The 20,139-nt window shown below is 47.0% G+C and overlaps 1 protein-coding gene across 9 annotated transcripts in view; it reads left to right on the forward strand.

Annotated features, from left to right (window-relative positions):
* Positions 1–521: 521 nt before the first annotated feature.
* Positions 522–20,139, forward strand: part of LOC128347883 (synaptonemal complex central element protein 1-like) — an 85,497-nt gene continuing 65,879 nt past the window's right edge. Inside the window, exons 1-7 of one of the 9 annotated variants that reach the window (XM_053303133.1) lie at positions 523–669; positions 1,844–1,906; positions 3,461–3,520; positions 12,778–12,852; positions 15,320–15,367; positions 16,450–16,504; positions 17,169–17,258. In XM_053303133.1, coding sequence (XP_053159108.1) covers positions 651–669; positions 1,844–1,906; positions 3,461–3,520; positions 12,778–12,852; positions 15,320–15,367; positions 16,450–16,504; positions 17,169–17,258 — 410 coding nt within the window. In that variant the 5' untranslated portion in view covers positions 523–650. Of the gene's footprint in view, positions 670–1,064; positions 1,233–1,608; positions 1,640–1,843; positions 1,907–3,460; positions 3,521–12,777; positions 12,853–15,319; positions 15,368–16,449; positions 16,505–17,168; positions 17,259–20,139 lie in introns of those variants that run through there. The other 8 variants (XM_053303132.1, XM_053303135.1, XM_053303136.1 and 5 more) reach the window with 8 other exon arrangements.

The raw sequence follows: 20,139 nt of genomic DNA on the forward strand, positions 1-20,139 counted from the left end.
GCCTATGTCAGAAATGTACCATGACTGCAGAGCCTTTCTTTTATAAGTAACCCAATTTCGGATATCACTTGTGTAAAAGTCACATTTTGTTTGTCTCTAAGGCATTCACAACAGAGCTGCTTGCTAAAAGCTGGACTTCGCATATCCCTTGTGACTTCATGGAATATGAAGTGAAGCTTTCATCTTGCTTATCATGTGACACTTGGAGAATATGGATGCCTTTGTCTCAAGTGCTGCCCAGTGCAAATTCATTAAATACCCTTTGAAACAGTAATAAAGGAACAAGTACTTCAGTCCTGTTAAAAGTACTGTTTACATTTAGGAGAGAACGTGTACTTTTGAATGAAGAAATTCCATCATTTTTACTTCATTTTACCTCCACTTATGAATGCAAATGGAGTTACAATAGGTTGTGCGGTGTGTGTGTGTATGTAACAGGTGCTGTGAACACACCCTGCTTCCTTTTTAGTGTGAGGCCATATGATTGGGCATGTCTGAAGAAGCTGGGAGGAGGGAATGTAGTGACAGTTGAGAAAAGGCGGGAAATGGAAACTGTAAAAGAGGGTGGGGGAGGGGGCACAAGACAGGAACCGCTGAAGGGGTCAGCGTAGGAGGGAGTTGTAAACTCCCAATTTTAGCCATAAAAGACCATGGAGGAAGATGACCAGGGTGAGAGGCTAGTGATGGTGTGCGTGGTTATGTGTGTATGTATTAAACAGAAGCCAAACTTTACAATTTGGATACCCTGTACATAGATAACTTGAGCATGTGAAGGAGGGAAAAGGTGTTCAGACTGGAGTAGGGAGATGTTGTATTCTGTCTAATACTCTTATGTTTTGTGATCTCAGACGCTTGTCCCAGCGGGCGATCCTGTAAAGCAGGCCGGCTCAACTTAGCCCATCCCCCACAGCTGTTTTTGGACTACAGCTCCCATAATCCCCAGCCACAGCGGCCCAAAGCCAGAGATTATGGGAGTTGTAAGCCAACATCTGGAGGAGGGCCAAAGTTGAGCAGGCCTGCTGTAGAGAGTGTGGGGGGTGGAGTCAGAAAGAAAAGGGAGGGAAAGGAGAAGGAGAAAAATGGAGTTGTTGCTCAATAAAATCTTAGGTCAACCAGGTTAAGATTACTTTGTGTTCGGGGAATCAGCTATAAAACAGGAGAGTAGGCAAAAACAAACCAAACACCAGATTTTATGGTACGGAGAAGAAAGGAAGGAGAAGATTGAAACAAAGGTGGCATAGTCTGGAATCTTACACAACTATAATATATTTGGATCTTACTTTCCTTAAAAAACTTATTAGTCTTAGTCTTGGTAACATATTTTTTCTTGACAGCCACTGGTTCTATGTTTGTGTGTCTTTGTACTAAAACCACAAAGTGGGCACACAAAATGGCCACTAAAACTTTCACTTCAGGATCCTAAGGGGCAGGCTATTTGTAATGCTCTACACACATCGCATGAAGCGCTGACCAATGGTCCACTTGAAAAAAAGAAAAAGAAAATAAATTTAGAAAGGGGTAGCTCTGAAAGGATGAACAGGAGTGGGTGGTGCCAGCTCTGTTTCTACTCCAGACTGTCCTGCAAGCTACTGATCTTACTCCCACCCCCATGGGTTCTTCTGGATGCACATTTGTGAGGGTAATCAAGTGTCTGTAACCCCATTTAGGATGAAAGTAGCTTGAGGGGATCAGATTTGGAGTGAAAAACAGCAGGGAAAAAGCTTAGTCTTAATGGCAACTAGGTTTTTCTTTCAAAAATGGATTTGGGCGAATTACTTGTAGATATGATATAGAGTTATGATTCCATTCAGACAACTCCCTGTATATTTTGTTCTTTCTGCAGGTTCTTGGGACTTGACATCAAAAATGGAAGAGATACTCTCACTAGTGAAACAAATGCAGAATGGTATTTTCAAGCCAAATTCAATAGTTAGATACCAGGAGCTAGATATCCTAATGGTGGGGTGGGATGCATGCATTGGATAACTGCAAAGTGTATAGCAGGTAGCTACAAATTAGAATATCTGAGCAAATGTTGCATGTTTGATCATGGCATCAGAAGAGGAAGTTGTGGTTTTGTGAATGAATGTAAGCAGTATCTTGAAGACGGAGTTTCTGGATTGTCTTTGTGCTAGCAAATGAGGTCTAGTTTGCTGAGGTAATAAGGTTTAGAATGAAGACTCTTAAACTGGACTCCCTTCTTTTTGAGGGAACTTGAGATATATAGATCAAGTTCCCTCACAAAGAAGGGAGTAGCTGTATGTGTGATTGCTACACAATCATTAGTATTTATTAATACACTTTAGATACAGAGGCGTAACTAGGGAAAATGGCGCCCGGGGCAAGCACTGAAATGGCGCCCCCCCCACTGCGGCCCCCATCGCCCCCCCCCAACATACTACATTATACTTAGGTTTTTCCTCACAAGCGCCCGCTGCCGCCAAGCCAGGCCACTGACTGGCCGCCAGACGCCAGCAAAGCAATGGGGGGGGGGCGGCGCAGGCAGCGCGGAAGGGACCGCTCGTGGGGAAGGGGGCACTGACGCGCTCCCTTGACTGCTGCAGCGCTGCTGCACTGAGCAGGAAACATTTGTATTAACAAAAATTTAAACATTAAAAAAAAATTTGGTCATGGCAGCGCCCCCCATGTGACCAGAAAAGATGGCGCCCGGGGCACGTGCCCCCCCTGCCCCCCCTATAGTTACGCCTCTGTTTAGATACCAGAATGAGCCACATTTGAGCTCATGAGCCCCATGGGGCTCCTGGGGAGTTCATGTGTGGCTTCTGGACAAGAATGAACAGAAACCTTTTGTGTGGGTGTATATGTGTGTGCATAAGCAGCATTGATTTGACCAGTTAGAGAGAAAAGGGGAGAGAAGGAAAACAACATGATGGGAAGGAAATGTTAGAGCAGGGCTGCACAACTTTGGCCCTTCAACTGCTTTTGGACTATAGCTCCCATCATCCCAGACCACAATAAGCATTAGTCAGGTATGGTGGGAGCTGTAGTCCAACATCTGCAGGAGGGCTGAAGTTGTGCAGTCCTGTGTTAAAATAAAGTTATGTGAAAGAATTAACAGGCTGAAGCAGTGATATAGGAAGATGCTGAAAGGCATCATCTCATACTGCATGGCAGATGGCAATGGTAAACCCTTCCTGTATTTTACCAAAGAAAACCACAGGGCCCTGTGGTTGCCAGGAGTCGACACCGATCCGACGGGACACTTTACCTTTAGCTGTTGGGGAGAAACATAAAGCATGTTTATCAGGGTTCTTAGCCATATCACGTGCACATTTTGGCATGCTGCACCGGAGCTCTGGGTTAAGATGATTCTGGACTACATGGGATAGATGGTCACAGCGAATTTATATAGTTAGGGTGTTTGCAGGCGTGTACTACTATACTAGCACAGTGTAAAGTATTCAACCAAAATTAAATTATTTCTCTCTCCCTTTTGAAGTGGGAAATCTAGAGCCAAGAATTGATGACCTAGTAAGCAGGATCAATAAACTGCAGCAAGGTAAGAGGAACATAGAATTATTGGCAATGTTTACCATCTAGTTTAACCCTATGAAGAGCAAAATGTAACCTTGGGGAAAGGTTTCCAGCTCTAGACCTTGAGAGGACTCCTGTACTTCAGAAGGCAGAATTTTCTTAGGTGTGGTTCCCAAAGAGACAATAAAGATGGGAATTGCATACAACTTCTTGTGTTCAGCTTCCATTTGAATGACTGAGACATCACCATATATACAGTGCAAAAACACAATCAAGACCTGGCAATCAAGATTTTTAAAAGCTTAGGTTTCTTCCTCTCCCATTTTTATTTTTCAGAGCATGATTCCAATACCCCCATGCATATTTGTGCATAAGTGTACTTGTATCTAGTACCTTGTTAAATTAATGAATTATTTTAGATTCCCTCATTATTTTGACTTTTCTGTAAACCACCTTGAAACCCTTTTGGGTGAAGGTGGCATGCAAATATAGTTTATAAATATTTAGTGCATTCTCTCTGAGTGGATAACAAAGCATACTGCATGCCCCTACAAAACCATAGAATTTTATATTCATTGAAAAATTCCCACTCTTTCCCAACTTAACCCCAAGTCTTGAAAGCCCAAACTTTTGGCTGGTTTTGTGGTAGCAAGTATGACTTGTCCCCTTTGCTAAGCAGGGTCCATCCTGTTTGCATATGAATAGGAGACTAAATGTGTGAGCACTGTAAGATACTCCTTTTAAGGGATGGATCCACTCTGGGAAGAGCATCTAGGTTCCAAGTTCCCTCCCTGGCATCTCCAGGATAGGGCTGAAAGGGACTCCTGCCTGCCACCTTTGAGAAGCTGCTGCCAGTCTGGGTAGACCATACTGAGCTAGATGGACCCATGGTCTGACTTGGTATATGGCAGCTTCCTATGTTCCCTTTCTGTCTGCACCTGATACATTTACAATTGTCATTTGGTAGGTCTCTGAAGTCTTAATGAAACACATGGAAGGGAAATTTTATCTATGATGTATGTGCTGGGCCTAAGCTGTTAATAAATATTAGTAGATTCCTATTAGTAAGTACAATGCATATGAATGAGCATGTTAGTAAATACTTGTTCTGCCTCAGAAGAGGATAGCATCTAAGAGTATTATGGGTTGCCACGATCTCCTGCTCCAAGAGAGGGCCAATCAGAGAGCTTTTTCTCCTTCCAGGAGGGAGGGGCAATCCCCTCAGGCTTCAGGCTTCGCCCTGTCTAGCTCCAGCAGGAGTCTCTTTCACTTTGCTCTAGGCTATATCTTTCAACTTGCCTGCATGGCTATTTTTGCTAATTTCTTGTCTCCCACCCTGGTTCCTTGTCTCCCATTCTGGCCTGAGCTGTTCCTTGTCACCTATTCTGACATGAGCTGTTCCAGTCAGGGGAGATTATCAGTCAGGGGAGAGTCGGGGAGACAGTTTGAGCCACGCGCACTGCCTAGGATTCTCTTCTCGCAGCAGTTTTGGTTCTTTGGGCTGGCTATGGTGTCAGAAACCTCACACCTTGAGACGGAGGCTTCTCCCTCCCTCTCTGAAGCCTCTGTGGCGCCTGCTGTGTGCCGTGCCGAGTGGGCTGTAGCTACCTCACCTGCGCCCGCCTCTCGGCCCCTCAAGGCCAAAAAGAGCAAGAAGTTCTCCAAAGAGAAGAAGGCAGCAGCCAAGGGCAGCGTTTCGCAGGTCACTGCTTTGGCTGAGGGGCAAACAAGCGGGGTGACCGTCGCTCGGTTGGGACCACTATGTGATGTGGCGGAGGGGCGCTCCATGCAAGTATCCACTGGCCCCATTTCTCCGCCCAGCTCTTCCTCAGGAGAGACGCCCACTAAGCAATCGCGCCCTGTTGCAGGTCCCATGGTCGCAGAGGTGGTTGAGGAGGAGATTCCTTCGAGTTTTGCAGCCTTGCTGCGCCATGTGGTAGTGGAGGAATTCGGGAGCTTGTTCCCGCTCTGGCTTGGGAGATCCCTGCGCAAACTGCCGTGACTGCCATTCTGAGCACGCGAAAGGAGGGGATGAATGGCGGTTCTGTACCGCAGACTGAGGGTTCTGTTAACTCCGCCAGGGAGCTGGGGCCGCCTGTCTTATCCCCATGTGCCCCATGTCTCCAACCCACCATTCTACCAGCGGGAGGGGGCAATCAGTCTGACAAGTCAGACTCAGGCAGAGAGGAAGGGGAGCTGTCGGGGGATGAGGAGGATGCATGCCTCATACCGCTTGTTCTCCTCCTCTGATTTTCCAGTTCTCCTTCACAAGGCTAGCAAAACTTTGCGATTGGGGTGTGTGGTTCCCACCCCCCAGGACAACTCTGAGGGTGACCCAGTAGTTTTACCCTCCCTGAAGGCCCCAGAGGTGGTGGTGCCCTGCCCTCAGCTTTTTCTAGACATTATTCAGACTGGGACAGGCCTACAGAAACCAATGGTCCCCCCTGCCCATGGTTAGACGCTTGTATACGAATGCTAAGGCGGTAATGGACAAGCTTCAGCGGAGGTGGCAGCTCTGGTCACTGGTGCGGTTCTCCCTAAGGATGGAGATGAGGTTTTACGTAATCTAGATGACAAAAAATGTGACACTGCTCTGCGCCACTCGCATGAGGCCTCTTCTCTCTCCATGTGAGCATCCATAGCTAACTCTATTTTTGCCTGCGCTTCTGGTCCCGCCCAAGCCGACTGTTCTGAGGCAGTGACTTAATAAGTTGCACAAGGCGTCTGCCTTTATGGCAGATAGCTCTCTTGACGCAACACAGATGTCATCCAGGGCGATGGCTTCTGATGTCACGGTTAGGCACCATTTATGGCTTAAGAATTGGAAGGTGGACCAGAAGTCCAGGTCTAATTTGGCAAACTCTGCATTTAAAGGGGGCAAATTGTTTGGTGAGGCCTTGGATCCTGTCTTGATTGAAGGCAAGGATAAGAAAAAGGCAATGCCTGCCTCGGTGCAACGTCAGGACTGTAAACAATTTGTTCCAAATTCCTCCTCCTATAGGGGTTTCAGGTCTACTTTTCATCCCTGTCAGGACAAGCAGGACAGGTTTGCCTGGAAAAAAACGCAGGGTTCTTTTCGGGACAATGCTCAACTGAGATTTCTCCAGTCTGGCCAGTACCAGAAGTCCATCTACAAGCGACCCACTGCACAATGACTGTCTTCCGGAACATCAGGTGGGCGGCAGGTTTCAGTATTTTGCTCGGACATGGGCGGCAACCTGCACGGATGCCTGGATTTGCGAGATGGTGTCCCAAGGGTACAGGTTAGATTTCCTCTCCCAGCCCCCAAGACTGGTTTCTGGTCTCCCCATGGTCCTGCAAGCAAGGAAAGCATGCTCTGATGTTGTCAGCCATCCATCACCTGGTCGATATCCAGGCGGTTGAACTGGTTCCCCCCAAGGAGGTAGGGTATGGCGTTTACTCTATTCTCTTCTTGGTGCCAAAGAAGAATGGGGAGTGGAGGGCCATTCTAGATCTCAAGTTCATCAATCGGTTCCTCAGGGTGAGGTGTTTCTGCATGGAGATCCTCCGTTCCATCTTGATGGCCCTACAGAGGGGTGACTTCCTGTTGTCAGTGGATCTCAAGGAGACCTACCTCCATGTCCCTATTCATGCTCAGGACAGGAAGTTCCTTCATTTCGTCTATGCCAGGGCCATTTCCAGTATTAGGCTCCCCCCTTCAGTCTATCGACTGCGCCACGGGTGTTCATCAAGATCATGGTGGCACTGGTGGCGCACTTGAGGACAAGGGATCCACCTGTACTGCTATTTAGATGATCTTTTGATCAGATCACCGTCTCACCAGAAGGCCCTGGGGGATGTGGGGGAGACTCTCTCAGTCCTACATGCTCACGGATTCCTGGTGAATTGTCAGAAGAGTTCCCTTGTTCCTCTGCACAGCATTTAGCATCTTGGGGCTATTATCGATTACATCAAGGGCACCGTCTGCTTGACTCCAGATTGAAGGCGGAAGTTGACCTCCGCTTGTTGGAGAGTGCAGTCCCGTGCCCAGTCCGACGTCCTCAGCTTGAGCCAGCTACAAGGCATGATGGTGTCAACCATAAGGATTGTGCCTTGGGCTTGCTTTCACTCGTGTCTGCCCTAGTGGCTTCTCCTACCCCTCCAGGACCTTGTAGTGTGTCAGTCCCGGGTCAGGGTTCGTCTGTCTTCTCGGGTTCGGAAGTCCTTGGATTGGTGGCTGTCTCTGGCAGGGGTATAAGTTTCCTGCCAGTCAGTTGGGTCCTTGTAACAACGGATGCCAGCCTGCAGGGTTGGGGTGGTGGTTACTGTCACCACCAAGTTTCCCAGGGTCTCTGGTCACTGGAGGAATGCCTCCAGTCCATCAATTGGCTGGAGCTCCGGGTGATCCGTTATTCCCTTGTTCAGTTTCTTCCCCTTGTTCACAATTGCAATGTTTTGGTTAGGACCGACAGTGTGATGGCCAAGGCGCATGTCAGTAGTCGGGGGGGGGGGAGTCTCTGCTCCTGATTTGCAAGGCCTCAATCCTCTTGCGCGGGATGGAGAAGAACCTGGGGTCGCTGGAAGCCACTCATGTCAGTGGAGTAACCAATACCATAGCAGACTGGCTCAGCCGGTCACAGTTGGACCAAGCGGAGTGGGTTCTGGATGAACAGGTTTTTCGAAGGGTCATAGGAAGGTTCGGAACCCCCCTCCTGGATCTGTTCACAACCTCAATGGACACCAAGGTACACCGCTTCTTCTCCAGGTACCCGTCTCCAGGGGCCGAGGGGGTGGACGCCTTGCTGACGTCTTGGCCCCAGGGCTTGCTCTACGCCTTCCCTCCTCCACCCATCCTATCCCAGACAATCAGCAGAGTCCGTCAGCAGGGGGCGGAAATCATTCTAGTGGCACCACATTGGCTGCAGTGTCCTTGGTATTCAGACCTTGTTGCTCTGTCTCTCGAACCTCCAATGCCACTTGGGTGCCATCCTCAGGGGCTGGTCTACCACCCAGATCCGCAGTGGCTCAATCTCTACACGTGGAGATTGAGCGGAGCTCGTTAGATGCTTGTGGCTATTCTCCTGCAGTATGTGATACCATTCTTGCTTCGAGGCAACCCTCCACTGTCAGGGTGTACTAGTCCACTTGGCAGGCTTTTTCGAACTGGTGTGACTCAGTTGGAGTTGAACCTTTGTCGGCATCTGTTGGTCAGGTTCTGGGGTTCTCGCAGGCTGGGTTGTATAATAGGCTTAGGCCCACTACTCTCTGGTGCCAAATGTTATCCATTTCTTCTATGCTCCAGGTTCCAGGTGTCCCTTCCTTATCCGGGCACCCAGATAAGGAATATATAGAGGTTCCTTAAGGGAGCCGCAGCCATCAAGCCCCCTCCCTTTCATCGTTTTCCTACGTGGGATCTGAGCCTGGTTCTCTGTGCTCTTACTAAGGCTCCCTTTGATCCACTAAGGATGGTACCATTGCGCCTTCTCATTCTAAAGGTCTTGTTCTTGGTGGTTATTACTTCTGCCCATCGGGTATCTTACTTGGGTGCTCTGTTGGTCAGGAGGGAGCTGTGTCTGGTTTTTTTCAGATTATGTTGTTTTGCATACTGATCCTACTTACCTTCCTAAGGTTAATTCCCTGTTTCATAGGTCTCAGGAGCTGATGCTCCCTTCCTTTGTCCCAACCCTTCCTCCCCTAGACAAAAGGAATGGCATACTCTGGATGTCCGCAGAGCAGTTTGTGTCTATTTGAGGCGTACCAAGGCCTTTAGGGTTTTTGAATCCTTCTTTGTCTCTTTCAGAGATTGTTCTATGGGAAGGAAGGTGTCCACATCTATGCTGGCGCGCTGGATCTGTCAGTGTCTCCAACTGGCTTACACAGCGGTTTGGGTGATAGTGCTAGAGGGTATCATGGCTCATTCAACTCGAAGTGCAGCATTGTCTGCTGCCCTTGCTGCTCTGATGGACATTTGTAGGGCTGCTACTTGGGCCTCCCTCTCCACTTTTGTAAAACACTATAAGATTCATGATTGGGCCTCTGCTGATGCCTCTTTTGGCTGGCACGTTTTGCAGCGGGTAGTCCCTACTTAGGACCAGACTCACTGCTTCCCGCCCAAAGTTGGTAGCGGCTATGGTATGTCCCATAATACTCTTGGATGCTATCCTCTTCTGAGGGAGAATGAATTGTTGGCACGTACTTGAATGGTCATTCTCCTCATAAGTATGGATAGCATCTGACCCACCCGCTTGTTCGTCTGTATCTTTCACCTCTTTCCAGCTTCCTCTGTCCCCTATATGTCTGTGGGGAGGTGCTCTTCCTTCTGGGGTTGTTTGTCTCCCCAAGGGGTTTTTTGAGTTAGGGTTTGTACATCTCCCTTCTGTTTATCATTCAAAGCTGTTGGTCATTCTATTTGCCTGTTGTGCCTTCTTTCTGTTCTATTCTGTGTTAGCCAGAGCATCGGAGAGCTGGTTATTGACTGAAGCCTGAGGGGATTGCCCCTCCCTCCTGGAAGGAGAAAAAGCTCTCTGATTGGCCCCGTCTTAGAGCAGGAGGTTATATACCCATAATACTCTTGGATGCTATCCATACTTCTCACCATTCAGGTAAGTGCCAACGATTCATTTTCAAAATGATTATCTTTGTGGGAAATCCTGAGATTTTTTTAGAACACTTTTTAACCCACTATGCCAGCAGGTGCTGAGTAGTGTGACTTCTCCCCCGCCCCCACCACCGTGGGTGTGTTATAGATATAGATATAAACATAACATGCATGCCGCTATATTTTCTTCCAAATAGGATGTTTTAGACCATGGGAGAATAATCCTTTATGACCTACACTCGCATCTGCCTCCTAGGGCTGTGTGTGTGAGGGAGAGGGAGAAGGAGCGTGAGTGCACTTGGAACTACAGGAGTGACTCTTTACCCTACTTACCATTGTGGTACTAAAGTAAAATGTGCAGTTGAGTTGGTGTCGGCTCCTGGTGACCACAGAGCCATGTGGTTGACTTTGGTAGAATACAGGAGGGGTTTACCATTACCATCTCCTGTTCAATATGAGATGATGCCTTTCAGCATCTTCCTATATTGCTGCTGCTCAATACAGGTGTTTCCTATAGTCTGGGAAACATACTAGTGGGGCTTGGAACTGGCAACCTTTGACTTGCTAGTCAAGTCACTTCCCCACTGTGCCATTAGGTGACTGTACATGGTGGTACTAGCTCATATAGTAATGAGATGACTATGACTGAAAAAACATGTAATTGAACTGGGAGGGAAAGAAATCTTGCAATGGGGATAGACTTGAAGTAGCAGAGCAAAATATTGTTCATTCTCTTAAAAAAAGAAAGATATACTCCAGTTGGATTGTGTGGAGTAAACATTCCTCAAAAAGAATGAAATATAAGAAAATATTCTTGAATTTGTTGTTATGGGACATGGTATAGACTTCTTTTTTTTAAAAGAGTTTTACATGAGAGCTCAAGTATTAAAATAGATAAGTGTTCATCCTTGACTGAACGAAATAGATAACTTCCAATTAAAAACAATCCCAAAACAGTGTAGCTTTCGGGAGTAAGTGTGTTTTATCTTTAGTGATGTCATGGGAACTGTTCAATAAATAGCCACATCAGACATCATACAATATGTGTGTTACCCCTGTTGGGATTTATCTAGCAGCCTCACTGAATAGAACTCTGTGGAGCTCCCTTCCTTGGGAGATCTGGGTTGCCTTGTCCTTGACTACTTTCCAGCATTCACTGAAGACATATCTTTTGATAAGCACCTTTTCCTATCATTATTTGAGATAATTTCTCAAAGTGGTTCTAGCTCATTCTGCTGGTGTTTTATTTAGTAATGTGATGATGATATTTATTATATTTATATTTATTTCTCTAAGATTTTTATATTTATTTCTCTAAGATGTACCCGTGGCTAATCCCATGCTTGGCAGCTCTTGCGAGAGTTCAGAGAGCTGCTGGATAGCCACAGGGCCAGAGAAATAATATGGCGGCGGTGGTGGTGGCCGGCTGGAAAATGGTGGGCGGGCGGGCAGGTGGCCGTGACTGATGGGTGGCAGGTGGGCGGCCAGAAAGCGGGGCAGGCGTCGCAAAAGAAGGAGATGGGGGGGGCAGGCAAAAAAGTGACAGTGGTGAGGGAGAAGTTGGCGAACTGGGGTGCAGATACTCTGCACCGGATCAGCTAGTTATTATCTATTATTGCTATATTTGTTCTATTTGTGCTTTTGTTTGGGATTATGTATGCTACCTTGGCATACTTGTATGAAAAACAGGCCACACGTTTTTTAAATAAATACAAAAAGTAGTGCCAGATATGCTTCTGGAGCAGATTGAGCAGAGAGGAGAACTGATCTTGTGGTAGCAAGCATGACTTGTCCCCATAGCTAAGCAGGGTCTGCCCTGGTTGCATCTGAATGGGAGACTTGATGTGTGAGCACTGCAAGATATTCCCCTCAGGGGATGAAGCCGCTCTGGGAAGAGCAGAAGGTTTCAAGTTCCCTCCCTGGCTTCTCCAAGATAGGGCGGAGAGATTCTTGCCTGCAACCTTGGAGAAGCCGCTGCCAGTCTGTGAAGACAATACTGAGCTAGATAGACCAATGGTCTGACTCAGTATATGGCAGTTTCCTATGTTCCTATGTTCCTATTTCCCTTCCTGCTGCTAAATGGCACAGTAGACATACTTTTCTTTCTGGTTTGGGCAACACGTGGGACTTCTTTACCTCTAACTTGGAGTATTAATTAAGGATTATAATTAATTATTATGTTCAAGTTAATTGTTTTTGTTAGACAAGGCCAGAGATGGACAATGGTGGTGCTAATGTGTGTGTTAGAAGAGGCAAGTGGGAGATGCAAGATTATTACTATTAATTCGATTTCTATACTGCCTTTCTAAAAATGGCTCAGGGCGGTTTACACAGAGAAATAATAAATAAATAAGATGGATCCCTGTTCCCAAAGGGCTCACAATCTAAGAGAAACATGACACCAGTAACAGTCACTGGAGGTACTGTGCTGGGGGTGGATAGGGCCAGTTACTCTCCTCCCACTAAATAAAGAGAATCACCACATTAAAAGGTGCCTCTTTGCCAAGTCAGCAGGGGTTGACTTGGTATCTGCTAGAGATCTTTTTACATACAAGATCAATGGTATCTGCTAGAGATCTTTTCTATATACATCATCCAAACTTCTCTCCTACAGTATTACTCAGATACATCTAGTACTTGCCTTTTTCTTATAGTTGCCCACCCATCATTTGCTCCCCCTTGATTTCCCATCCATTCTTAGTCATCTGTTGTGTGTTTTCCAGCCAAGAAGATATTAAGTGAGGAGCTTTCTGAAGCAAATGAGCATAGCGAGTCACTGCAGAGGGAACTAGAAAAATGTAAGCAATCTCACTATGTGGTGGGAAGAATAAAGGGGATACTTCTTGCAACTGCCTGACAATGAATAACTCCTATACTCTTGCACCCTTCTGCATTTTGTCTTTAAGTCTGGGTTAGGATTCACTTGCAACTTGTAGACATCCACTGGCAGATCCACCATAGTGTGAATGGGTCCGAATAACACGGGCTGCTGTAATTCAGGGGCCGTGCCTCGTGTGCCAACCACATCCTCAATGGCAGAAGTCAGGCATGATTTTCTTGCAAAGGGGGTCCCCCCGTTTGTGAGTAAAATTCGGCCAGTGCCACATTCGCAGTGCAGCCAGAGCGGCTCTCCCTGCCTTTAAAAGGGAGAGTCACTCCAGCTGCACTGTGAATGCAGCACTAGCTGGATTTTACTCACAAACGGAGCATGCAGCCCCGTTTGCAAGGAAACCACTCCCCTTGCATCTGACATCGCACACTGATGTGATGTACGGGGCATGGCTGGGGGGTTGCGGCAGTGAGTGGTACCTGGGCTGCTGCTGGCCTCCCTCCATGCCTGTAGACATCTGAGTAAATTGAGTACCTTTAATATAGAAATACCTAATATAGATCCTTACAAAAAAGTCAGAAATAACTAGTGATGTGGAAGCCCCTACCCAGGCTCACTCTACATTTCCTCAGAGGTAAGCTGAGCCATTTCCCAAAAAGCTGGAAAATGGCTCTGCTCACTTCTGAGCAGATCTGAATTCAGCCTGGCCTAATTCCCAGCAAACCATCTCCCACGCACCCCTGATTTCCCCCAATCCCTTCCTTTAAACAGCACTTATTGCCTGGCTGGCAGCAGAGCACTGGCACTGCTATGGCTGTAGTGAGAAGGAAGAAAGAAGATTTCTTGATCCCTTATACTTCTGGCCAGTGCCCAGTGCTGGCGTACTGCATGGTCTTTAGTACTCTTTGGGAAATGTAGTTTTGTCTAGGGCTATAGCACTGTCATTTCTCTAAGGCAGTGGTTCTCAAACTGGGAGCCTCTAGATGTTGCTGAACTACAACTCCCATCAGCTCCAGCTACAATTCATTGGACTAGGACAAGGACTAGGCAGCCTTGAGATGGGAGCAGGGGAAAGATAGAACTCCCTCCTTCTCTCTTGCTTTGGTTAAAGTATCACTGTCATATGTCTGGTTAGGGTTTTAGGATCAGGGGGTAGATAAATCAGAAATTATTATTTCAGATTTTAAACTTAGACAATTTCAGGAATCCTCTAAAGCTTTTCTTTGAGGTGAGCATTATGAGCCCCTGAAGCTTGTATCTGGGCACAAACTCAGCAAGGTTGCTGACATCCTTAAAAAAACAAAACAAAAAAAACAGAATCATTTTCCTTGGGCTTCTAATCTAAAGAAAGGCATGACATTTTGTTTATGTGGGGGTGGGGAAGGGAGATAGCCAGTTATTTCACTATAATGGGAACCCCCCCTGAAAAAGCAGTAACTTAATAGGTTGGTTCTTACAAGCTAGTTGGAGGAGAGCTGGTCTTGTAGTAGCAAGCATGACTTGTCCCCTTAGCTAAGCAGGGTCTACCCTGGTTACATATGAATGGGAGACTTGATGTGTGAGCACTGTAAGATATTCCCCTTAGGGGATGGAGCCACTCTGGGAAGAGCAGAAGGTTCCAAGTTCCCTCCCTGGCATCTCCAAGATAGGGCTGAGAGAGATTCCTGCCTACAACCTTGGAGAAGTCGCTGCCAGTCTGTGTAGACAATACTGAGCTAGATGGACCTATGGTCTGACTCAGTATATGGCAGCTTCCTATGTTCCTAAGCATTATTGGGTAGGACAAGCATCCTACCCACCTTTGGGAGCTGTGCACATTACCAATTTGTTATTGCGTGCAAGTAACCTGGGTGGCGGGCGGGGGGGAGTGATTGTGTGGGAGCCTCGTGTTGAGTAGTACAGCTTTTCTTCCTACCTCATTAAACAGCTGGGTACAGCTGTTGGGATGGGTAGTGCCGATCTACCTAGTGTGAGGCTCCCACATGATCACTTCCCTCTCTTCCTACCTAGGTTTTTACTTGCACACAATAAAAAAACGGGAGCATGCACAGCTCCTAAAAGTAGGTTTGCAGTTGTGAGAACAAGCCTAATGTATGTGTGCCTGCACAAAAGCTGACTGAATATGGTGCAGTTCAGCACTAGTCTCCCAACTGTGCTGAACAATAAAGCAATAAAACTGACTGAACCAACAAATAAAAAGTTTTCTATTAGCATTTGAAAGCACCTTTGGTGAATGGAACATACTGTAGGTAGACACAGAAGAATCTTGGCCATGGGGACAGGCATTGTTAGATAGTATAGCATTATATTTGTGCTATAGAACCTCTGTGTTAATTCCACTTTCTGTTTACTGTCAAAAAACAATGCTTCAGAAGCACTAAAAGACTAGTATATGGGAAACCTATCTCTCTTTAGCTCTCTTCCTTCTCTTGTAGTAAATGCTGAGAAGTCAAATCTTGAGGAAATATGGAATGAGAAGAAAGGTAATGGAATGCTTGCTTGTTTCAGCATATTAATTGCTAGTCAGCAGGACAGCTGATCTAGGTGTGGGTACAAATCTGAATGGGATTACATCTCCTTTGTAAAACCAGTTCCACTGTTTGGAAGTGCTCTTGGACCTGAATCTAGTCATGGATGACTGAGTTGTGACTCTGGCCAGGGTGCTTTCATACAAATTTGGTTGTATGCCAACTATGCTCCAGCCTAGAGAAGGCAGATCTGACATGACATGCTCACATCCAAATCTGACTACTATAATGTGCTCTATGTGGGGTCTTTAAAAGTGTCCTGAAACTTCAACTAGTACAGAATAAAGCTGGCAGGGTCCTTGGTCAGTCCAGGCCTGATTGCATGCAACTCCCAATTTGTTAGGAGCTGTCACTGACTTCCAGGTTGTTTCTAGATACAATTCAGAATGCTGGTTATTACCCCTAAAAATCCTAGATCAGGGGTTTCCAAACCTGTGATACTCCAGATGTTTCTGAACTACAACTCCCATCATCTCCAGCTACATAATTGTATCTGGGGATGATGGGAGTTGTAGTTCAGCAAGTATCACAGATTGGGAATTCCTGCTTTGGCACCAGAATATTTGAAGGACTGCTTTCTCCCATATGAATCTGCCCACTACTTTAGTATCTTCTGAGGCTCTGCTCCATGTCCTTTTGCCTTCAGAGGGTCAGTTAATGGGGATATGTGACAAGACCACCCAGGTGATGGAATCCACACACCCCCTGGAAACTCTGTCTGGCCCCCTCATGGATGGCTTTTTCACATTTGACAAACTTTGTCACCAAGCATTTGATAGAACGTTTTTTTCTCCTGTGGAATTTTGCTTTTCCAATTTTTAGCTGTATTTTGATTGGGTTAGTGATGATTTTGCTAGCTGCCTTGAGGGCCCTGAAAGGTGGGATATATAAATACTGGATAAACAGAGACAGCTGGAGCATATGCAATTACCACCACTTGGTCCTTCCCACTCATTTTTGTTAAGACTGACAAAAATGCTAGGCAAAATAATAAAAATGACCCAAATCCTAAGCACTGATATTAATTTTCCATGTAGAGGCCCGGAAGATCATGCAGCTGCACTGTGAAGAGACAGAGGCAGAGATGTACAGGTGAGGTATCAAACGAACAGGAACTTTATTACGGTCTCTGACCAGCTATACCACATAACACTACTCATAGGTGAGGTATTGTTCAGCTGGTTAAAAATAAGATCTCTGTCCCCTTCTGGGACTTTTTTCTAATATGTCAGACGTCAATGTGTTTTGCTTATTTTGTCAGGAGTACCTAACAAATATGTTGTGATAAACAAGAACTATCTATTCTTTAACTCCTGAACTTTTTAATATTTGTCTTTTGATGTGAATAAATAATGGGTTTTTAATACGAACAATGGGTTTTAAAACAAAAATTCTGACAGCTACTCAGAAGTGAGTTCCATCAAGTCCAGTGGGTCTTACTTTGGTAGTATGCTTAGGTTTGTAGTCATTGAAAGATAGCATTATCTTGCTATTACCAGTCACAGCTTTATCAAGAAAATCAGGAACCTGAATCTATCCTAGGGCCTTTAAAATGAGGAGTCATCATGTTTACACATGCTTGTCACTGCTGCAGCTGAGAATGCAACAAACTACTCTGAGAGAGCCCGGATAAAATTAATTCAGGCCTGATGTCAAACTTTGTACAATTAATAGCACTATATGTCCACAGCTGCTAGAGGACACTATTACATGGTTAAGAGGAAACTCAACTCTGAGCCTCTGTCTTGTTTACCAGGAAGCAGAAATTAAGCATGGAGCTGAAACAGAGAATTGAGGAACTCACAGCTGAGATCCAGGAGGAGAAACTGAAGCAAAGGCAACAAAGGTAGTTCTTGGATTCTAGGAATCTTGTCATTCTCCTTCAGAAGAGGGTTGTATCCACTGTCAATCATGGGTTGCTTTGACCTCCTACTCTGAGACAGGGCCAATCACAGGGCTTTATCTGCCACTAGGGGGGAGGAGTAATCCCCTCCAACCTCAGTTTTTCGCCCTGTCTTACTCCAGCAGGTGCAGAAATCGTTAGCTCCATGCTCAGTCAGTCTTAGTGTTTTTCGATCTCCGGTTGTTCGTTCTCTCACTACCCTTCAACGTCTCTGCTTGGATTAGTGATAGTAAGGGGGAACCAGGGAGATAGATGTGATTGCCTCCGCTGCGGTGCTTTGGCATGCTCTGACCACCATGGCCGCCAGTGCTCCATGCAGCAAGAGAGAGGTTTCTCCCTCTCTCTCAGAGGACTCTGTGTCACATTCAGTGTGCCAGGCCGAGTGGGTGGCGGCAACCTCTCCCACACCCGATGCTTGGATTTCCAAGGCCGCGAGGAAGAAAGTTGTGGCAGCAAAAAAGGCAAACAGGTCCTCGGCAGCATGTAAGGTTCCGCTTCAGGAGCAGGTGCCGGCAGAAGCGGGGAGAAGTGCCCCGTCATGTTCTGAAGCTACTTGGCCCGAAGGAGGGGATCCAGAGGGTGTCCAGGGAGCGCAGCCCTTAGTGGGGGCTTCCAGCGCTCCGCCTGCCACATGCTTGTGCCCTTCTGAGGCCAGCCTGAGTGTGAGTGAGGAGGATGAGATCCTTCCCAGCTTAGTGGCTCTGCTCCACTGGGTTATGGCAGAGGAGTTTAGCAAATTGCCCTGACCACCCATTTCCGCCAATATGTCTCCTTTACCCACCTACAAGGAGGCGGCCACTATTTTGGGAGACAAGGGGAGTGAAGCAGGCAGGGGGCTCACTGCTCAGCCCGATCTCTGATCCCGGCCCGTCAGGCAGGAACCAGGGCCAACCATTCTATGCCCGCAGGGGTCTCCTGTCCTTGCTTGTCCTGCAGTGCCTGTGCTGCCAGCAGGGCCTTCACTGCCTATGGGACCTGATCCCACTGTTCCTTCTGAAGCGTTGGATTCTGGTAAGTAGGATGGGGAGCTTTCAGGGGATGAGGAGGAGCCTGGGTCTGCCCAGCATCTGCCTTACCAACTGTTCTCACATTTTCCTGTGCTCCTGAACAAAGCCTGTAAGAGCCTTCGGTTGGCAGGGGTGGTGCATGCTGTTTCAGAGAAACCCGAAGGGGATCCATTGGTGCTGCCTCCCTTCAAGCACCTGAGGTCTCACTGCCTTGTCCACAGTTGTTTTTCAGGCAGAATGGGACAGGCCTACTGAGAGTAAGGGGCCAACCCCTGCGGTCAAGTGTTTTTATAATTCAACAAAGCTGGTAATGGAAAAGCTCAGGGTGCCTCCTATTGATGCTGAAGTGGCCACCTTAGTGATGGGATCTGAGTTACCAAAGGATGGCAATGAGGTACTAAAAAATCTGGAAGACAAAAAATGTGGTGCTGTCTTGCAGGTCTCATGAGGCTACTGCCCTCTCAATGCACGCATCTATGTCCACTTGCATATTTGCCAGAGTGTTGATTCTATGGGTCAAGGAATTACTGCTGCTTGTCCCTCCCAAGTTGTCTGCGTTGCACCAAGGCTTGCCATAAGCTGGGCAAGGCCACAGCCTTTATGGCAGATTCCTCAGTTGACTCTACTCAGTTGTCAGCCAGGGCCCTGGTGTCAGATGTTATGTTTGCTGCATGCTTTGGCTCAAAAATTGGAAGGTGGACCAGAAGTCCAGAAGCAACATGGCTAATCTGGCCTTTCAAGGTGGCAAGTTGGAAGGGCCTGAGCCATTTGGAACGGCAGTATAAATTTTTAAATAATAAATAAATAAAATAAGTTGTTTGGCAAGGTTCTAGAACCCATACTGGTCGAGGCAAAAGATAAAAAGAAGCTTTTGCCTTCTAGTAGTCAGAAGGAAGAGCATAAGTCCTTTCCTTCCACATCATCCAATGCCAGGGGATACAAGGCAGGGTTTCAACCCCGCCAGAATAGGCAGGATAGGTTTGCCTGGTCTAGGCCGAAGTTTCCCTTTCGGGATAACGTGTCCCACAGGCCCCAGCAGGCCAGTCAGCATGCCAAGCCCCACTACAAACAAAATCCCAACCAATGACTGCTCTTTCAGGCAGCCCCGACTACATCTCCAGGTAGAGGGCAGGTTGCAGGCGTTTGCACAGCATTGGAAATTGGCATGCACAGACACCTGGATCCACCAGACCCTGTCCCAGGGTTACTCCCTGGAGTTTTCTTCCCAGCCCCCGGACTGTTTTCTGCCATCTCCTCGGTCCCACAAGGGGTCCAAGCATGTCCTGATGTTGGAGGCCATTCATCATCTAGTTCAGATACAGGGCCATCAAACCTGCCCCATTGGAGGAGAGAGGGTGGGGAGTATGGCCATTTTATTCCTGGTTCCAAAAGAGAACAGGGAATGGGGAAATGGGGAATAAATGGAGGAATTTGATGCCTTGGACCTCAAATTCATCAACCAGTTCCTGAGGAAGAAGGGATTCCTCGTGGAGACTCTCAGTTTGATTCTGATGGCCATCCAGCGGGGGGACTTCTTGACATCAGTGGACCTCAAGAAGGCGTATCTCCATGTCCCCATTGATGTCCAGGATATGCACTTCTTTTGTTTTGCTGACAGCAACTCCCATTTCTAGTATCGGGCACTCCCCTTCAGTCTCTTGACAGCTCTATGACTGTTTACCAAGATCATGGTGGCACTTGTGGTGCACTTCAGGACCAAGGGCATCCATGTGTATCCTTTTCTGGACAATCTTTTGATCAGGTCCCCGTCGGTCCAGAGAAGCCTGGGGGATGTCCAAACCATACTCTTAGTGCTG

Source organism: Hemicordylus capensis, chromosome 2 (genome assembly GCF_027244095.1).
Source record: "Hemicordylus capensis ecotype Gifberg chromosome 2, rHemCap1.1.pri, whole genome shotgun sequence".
Classification (NCBI taxonomy): Eukaryota; Metazoa; Chordata; class Lepidosauria; order Squamata; family Cordylidae; genus Hemicordylus; species Hemicordylus capensis.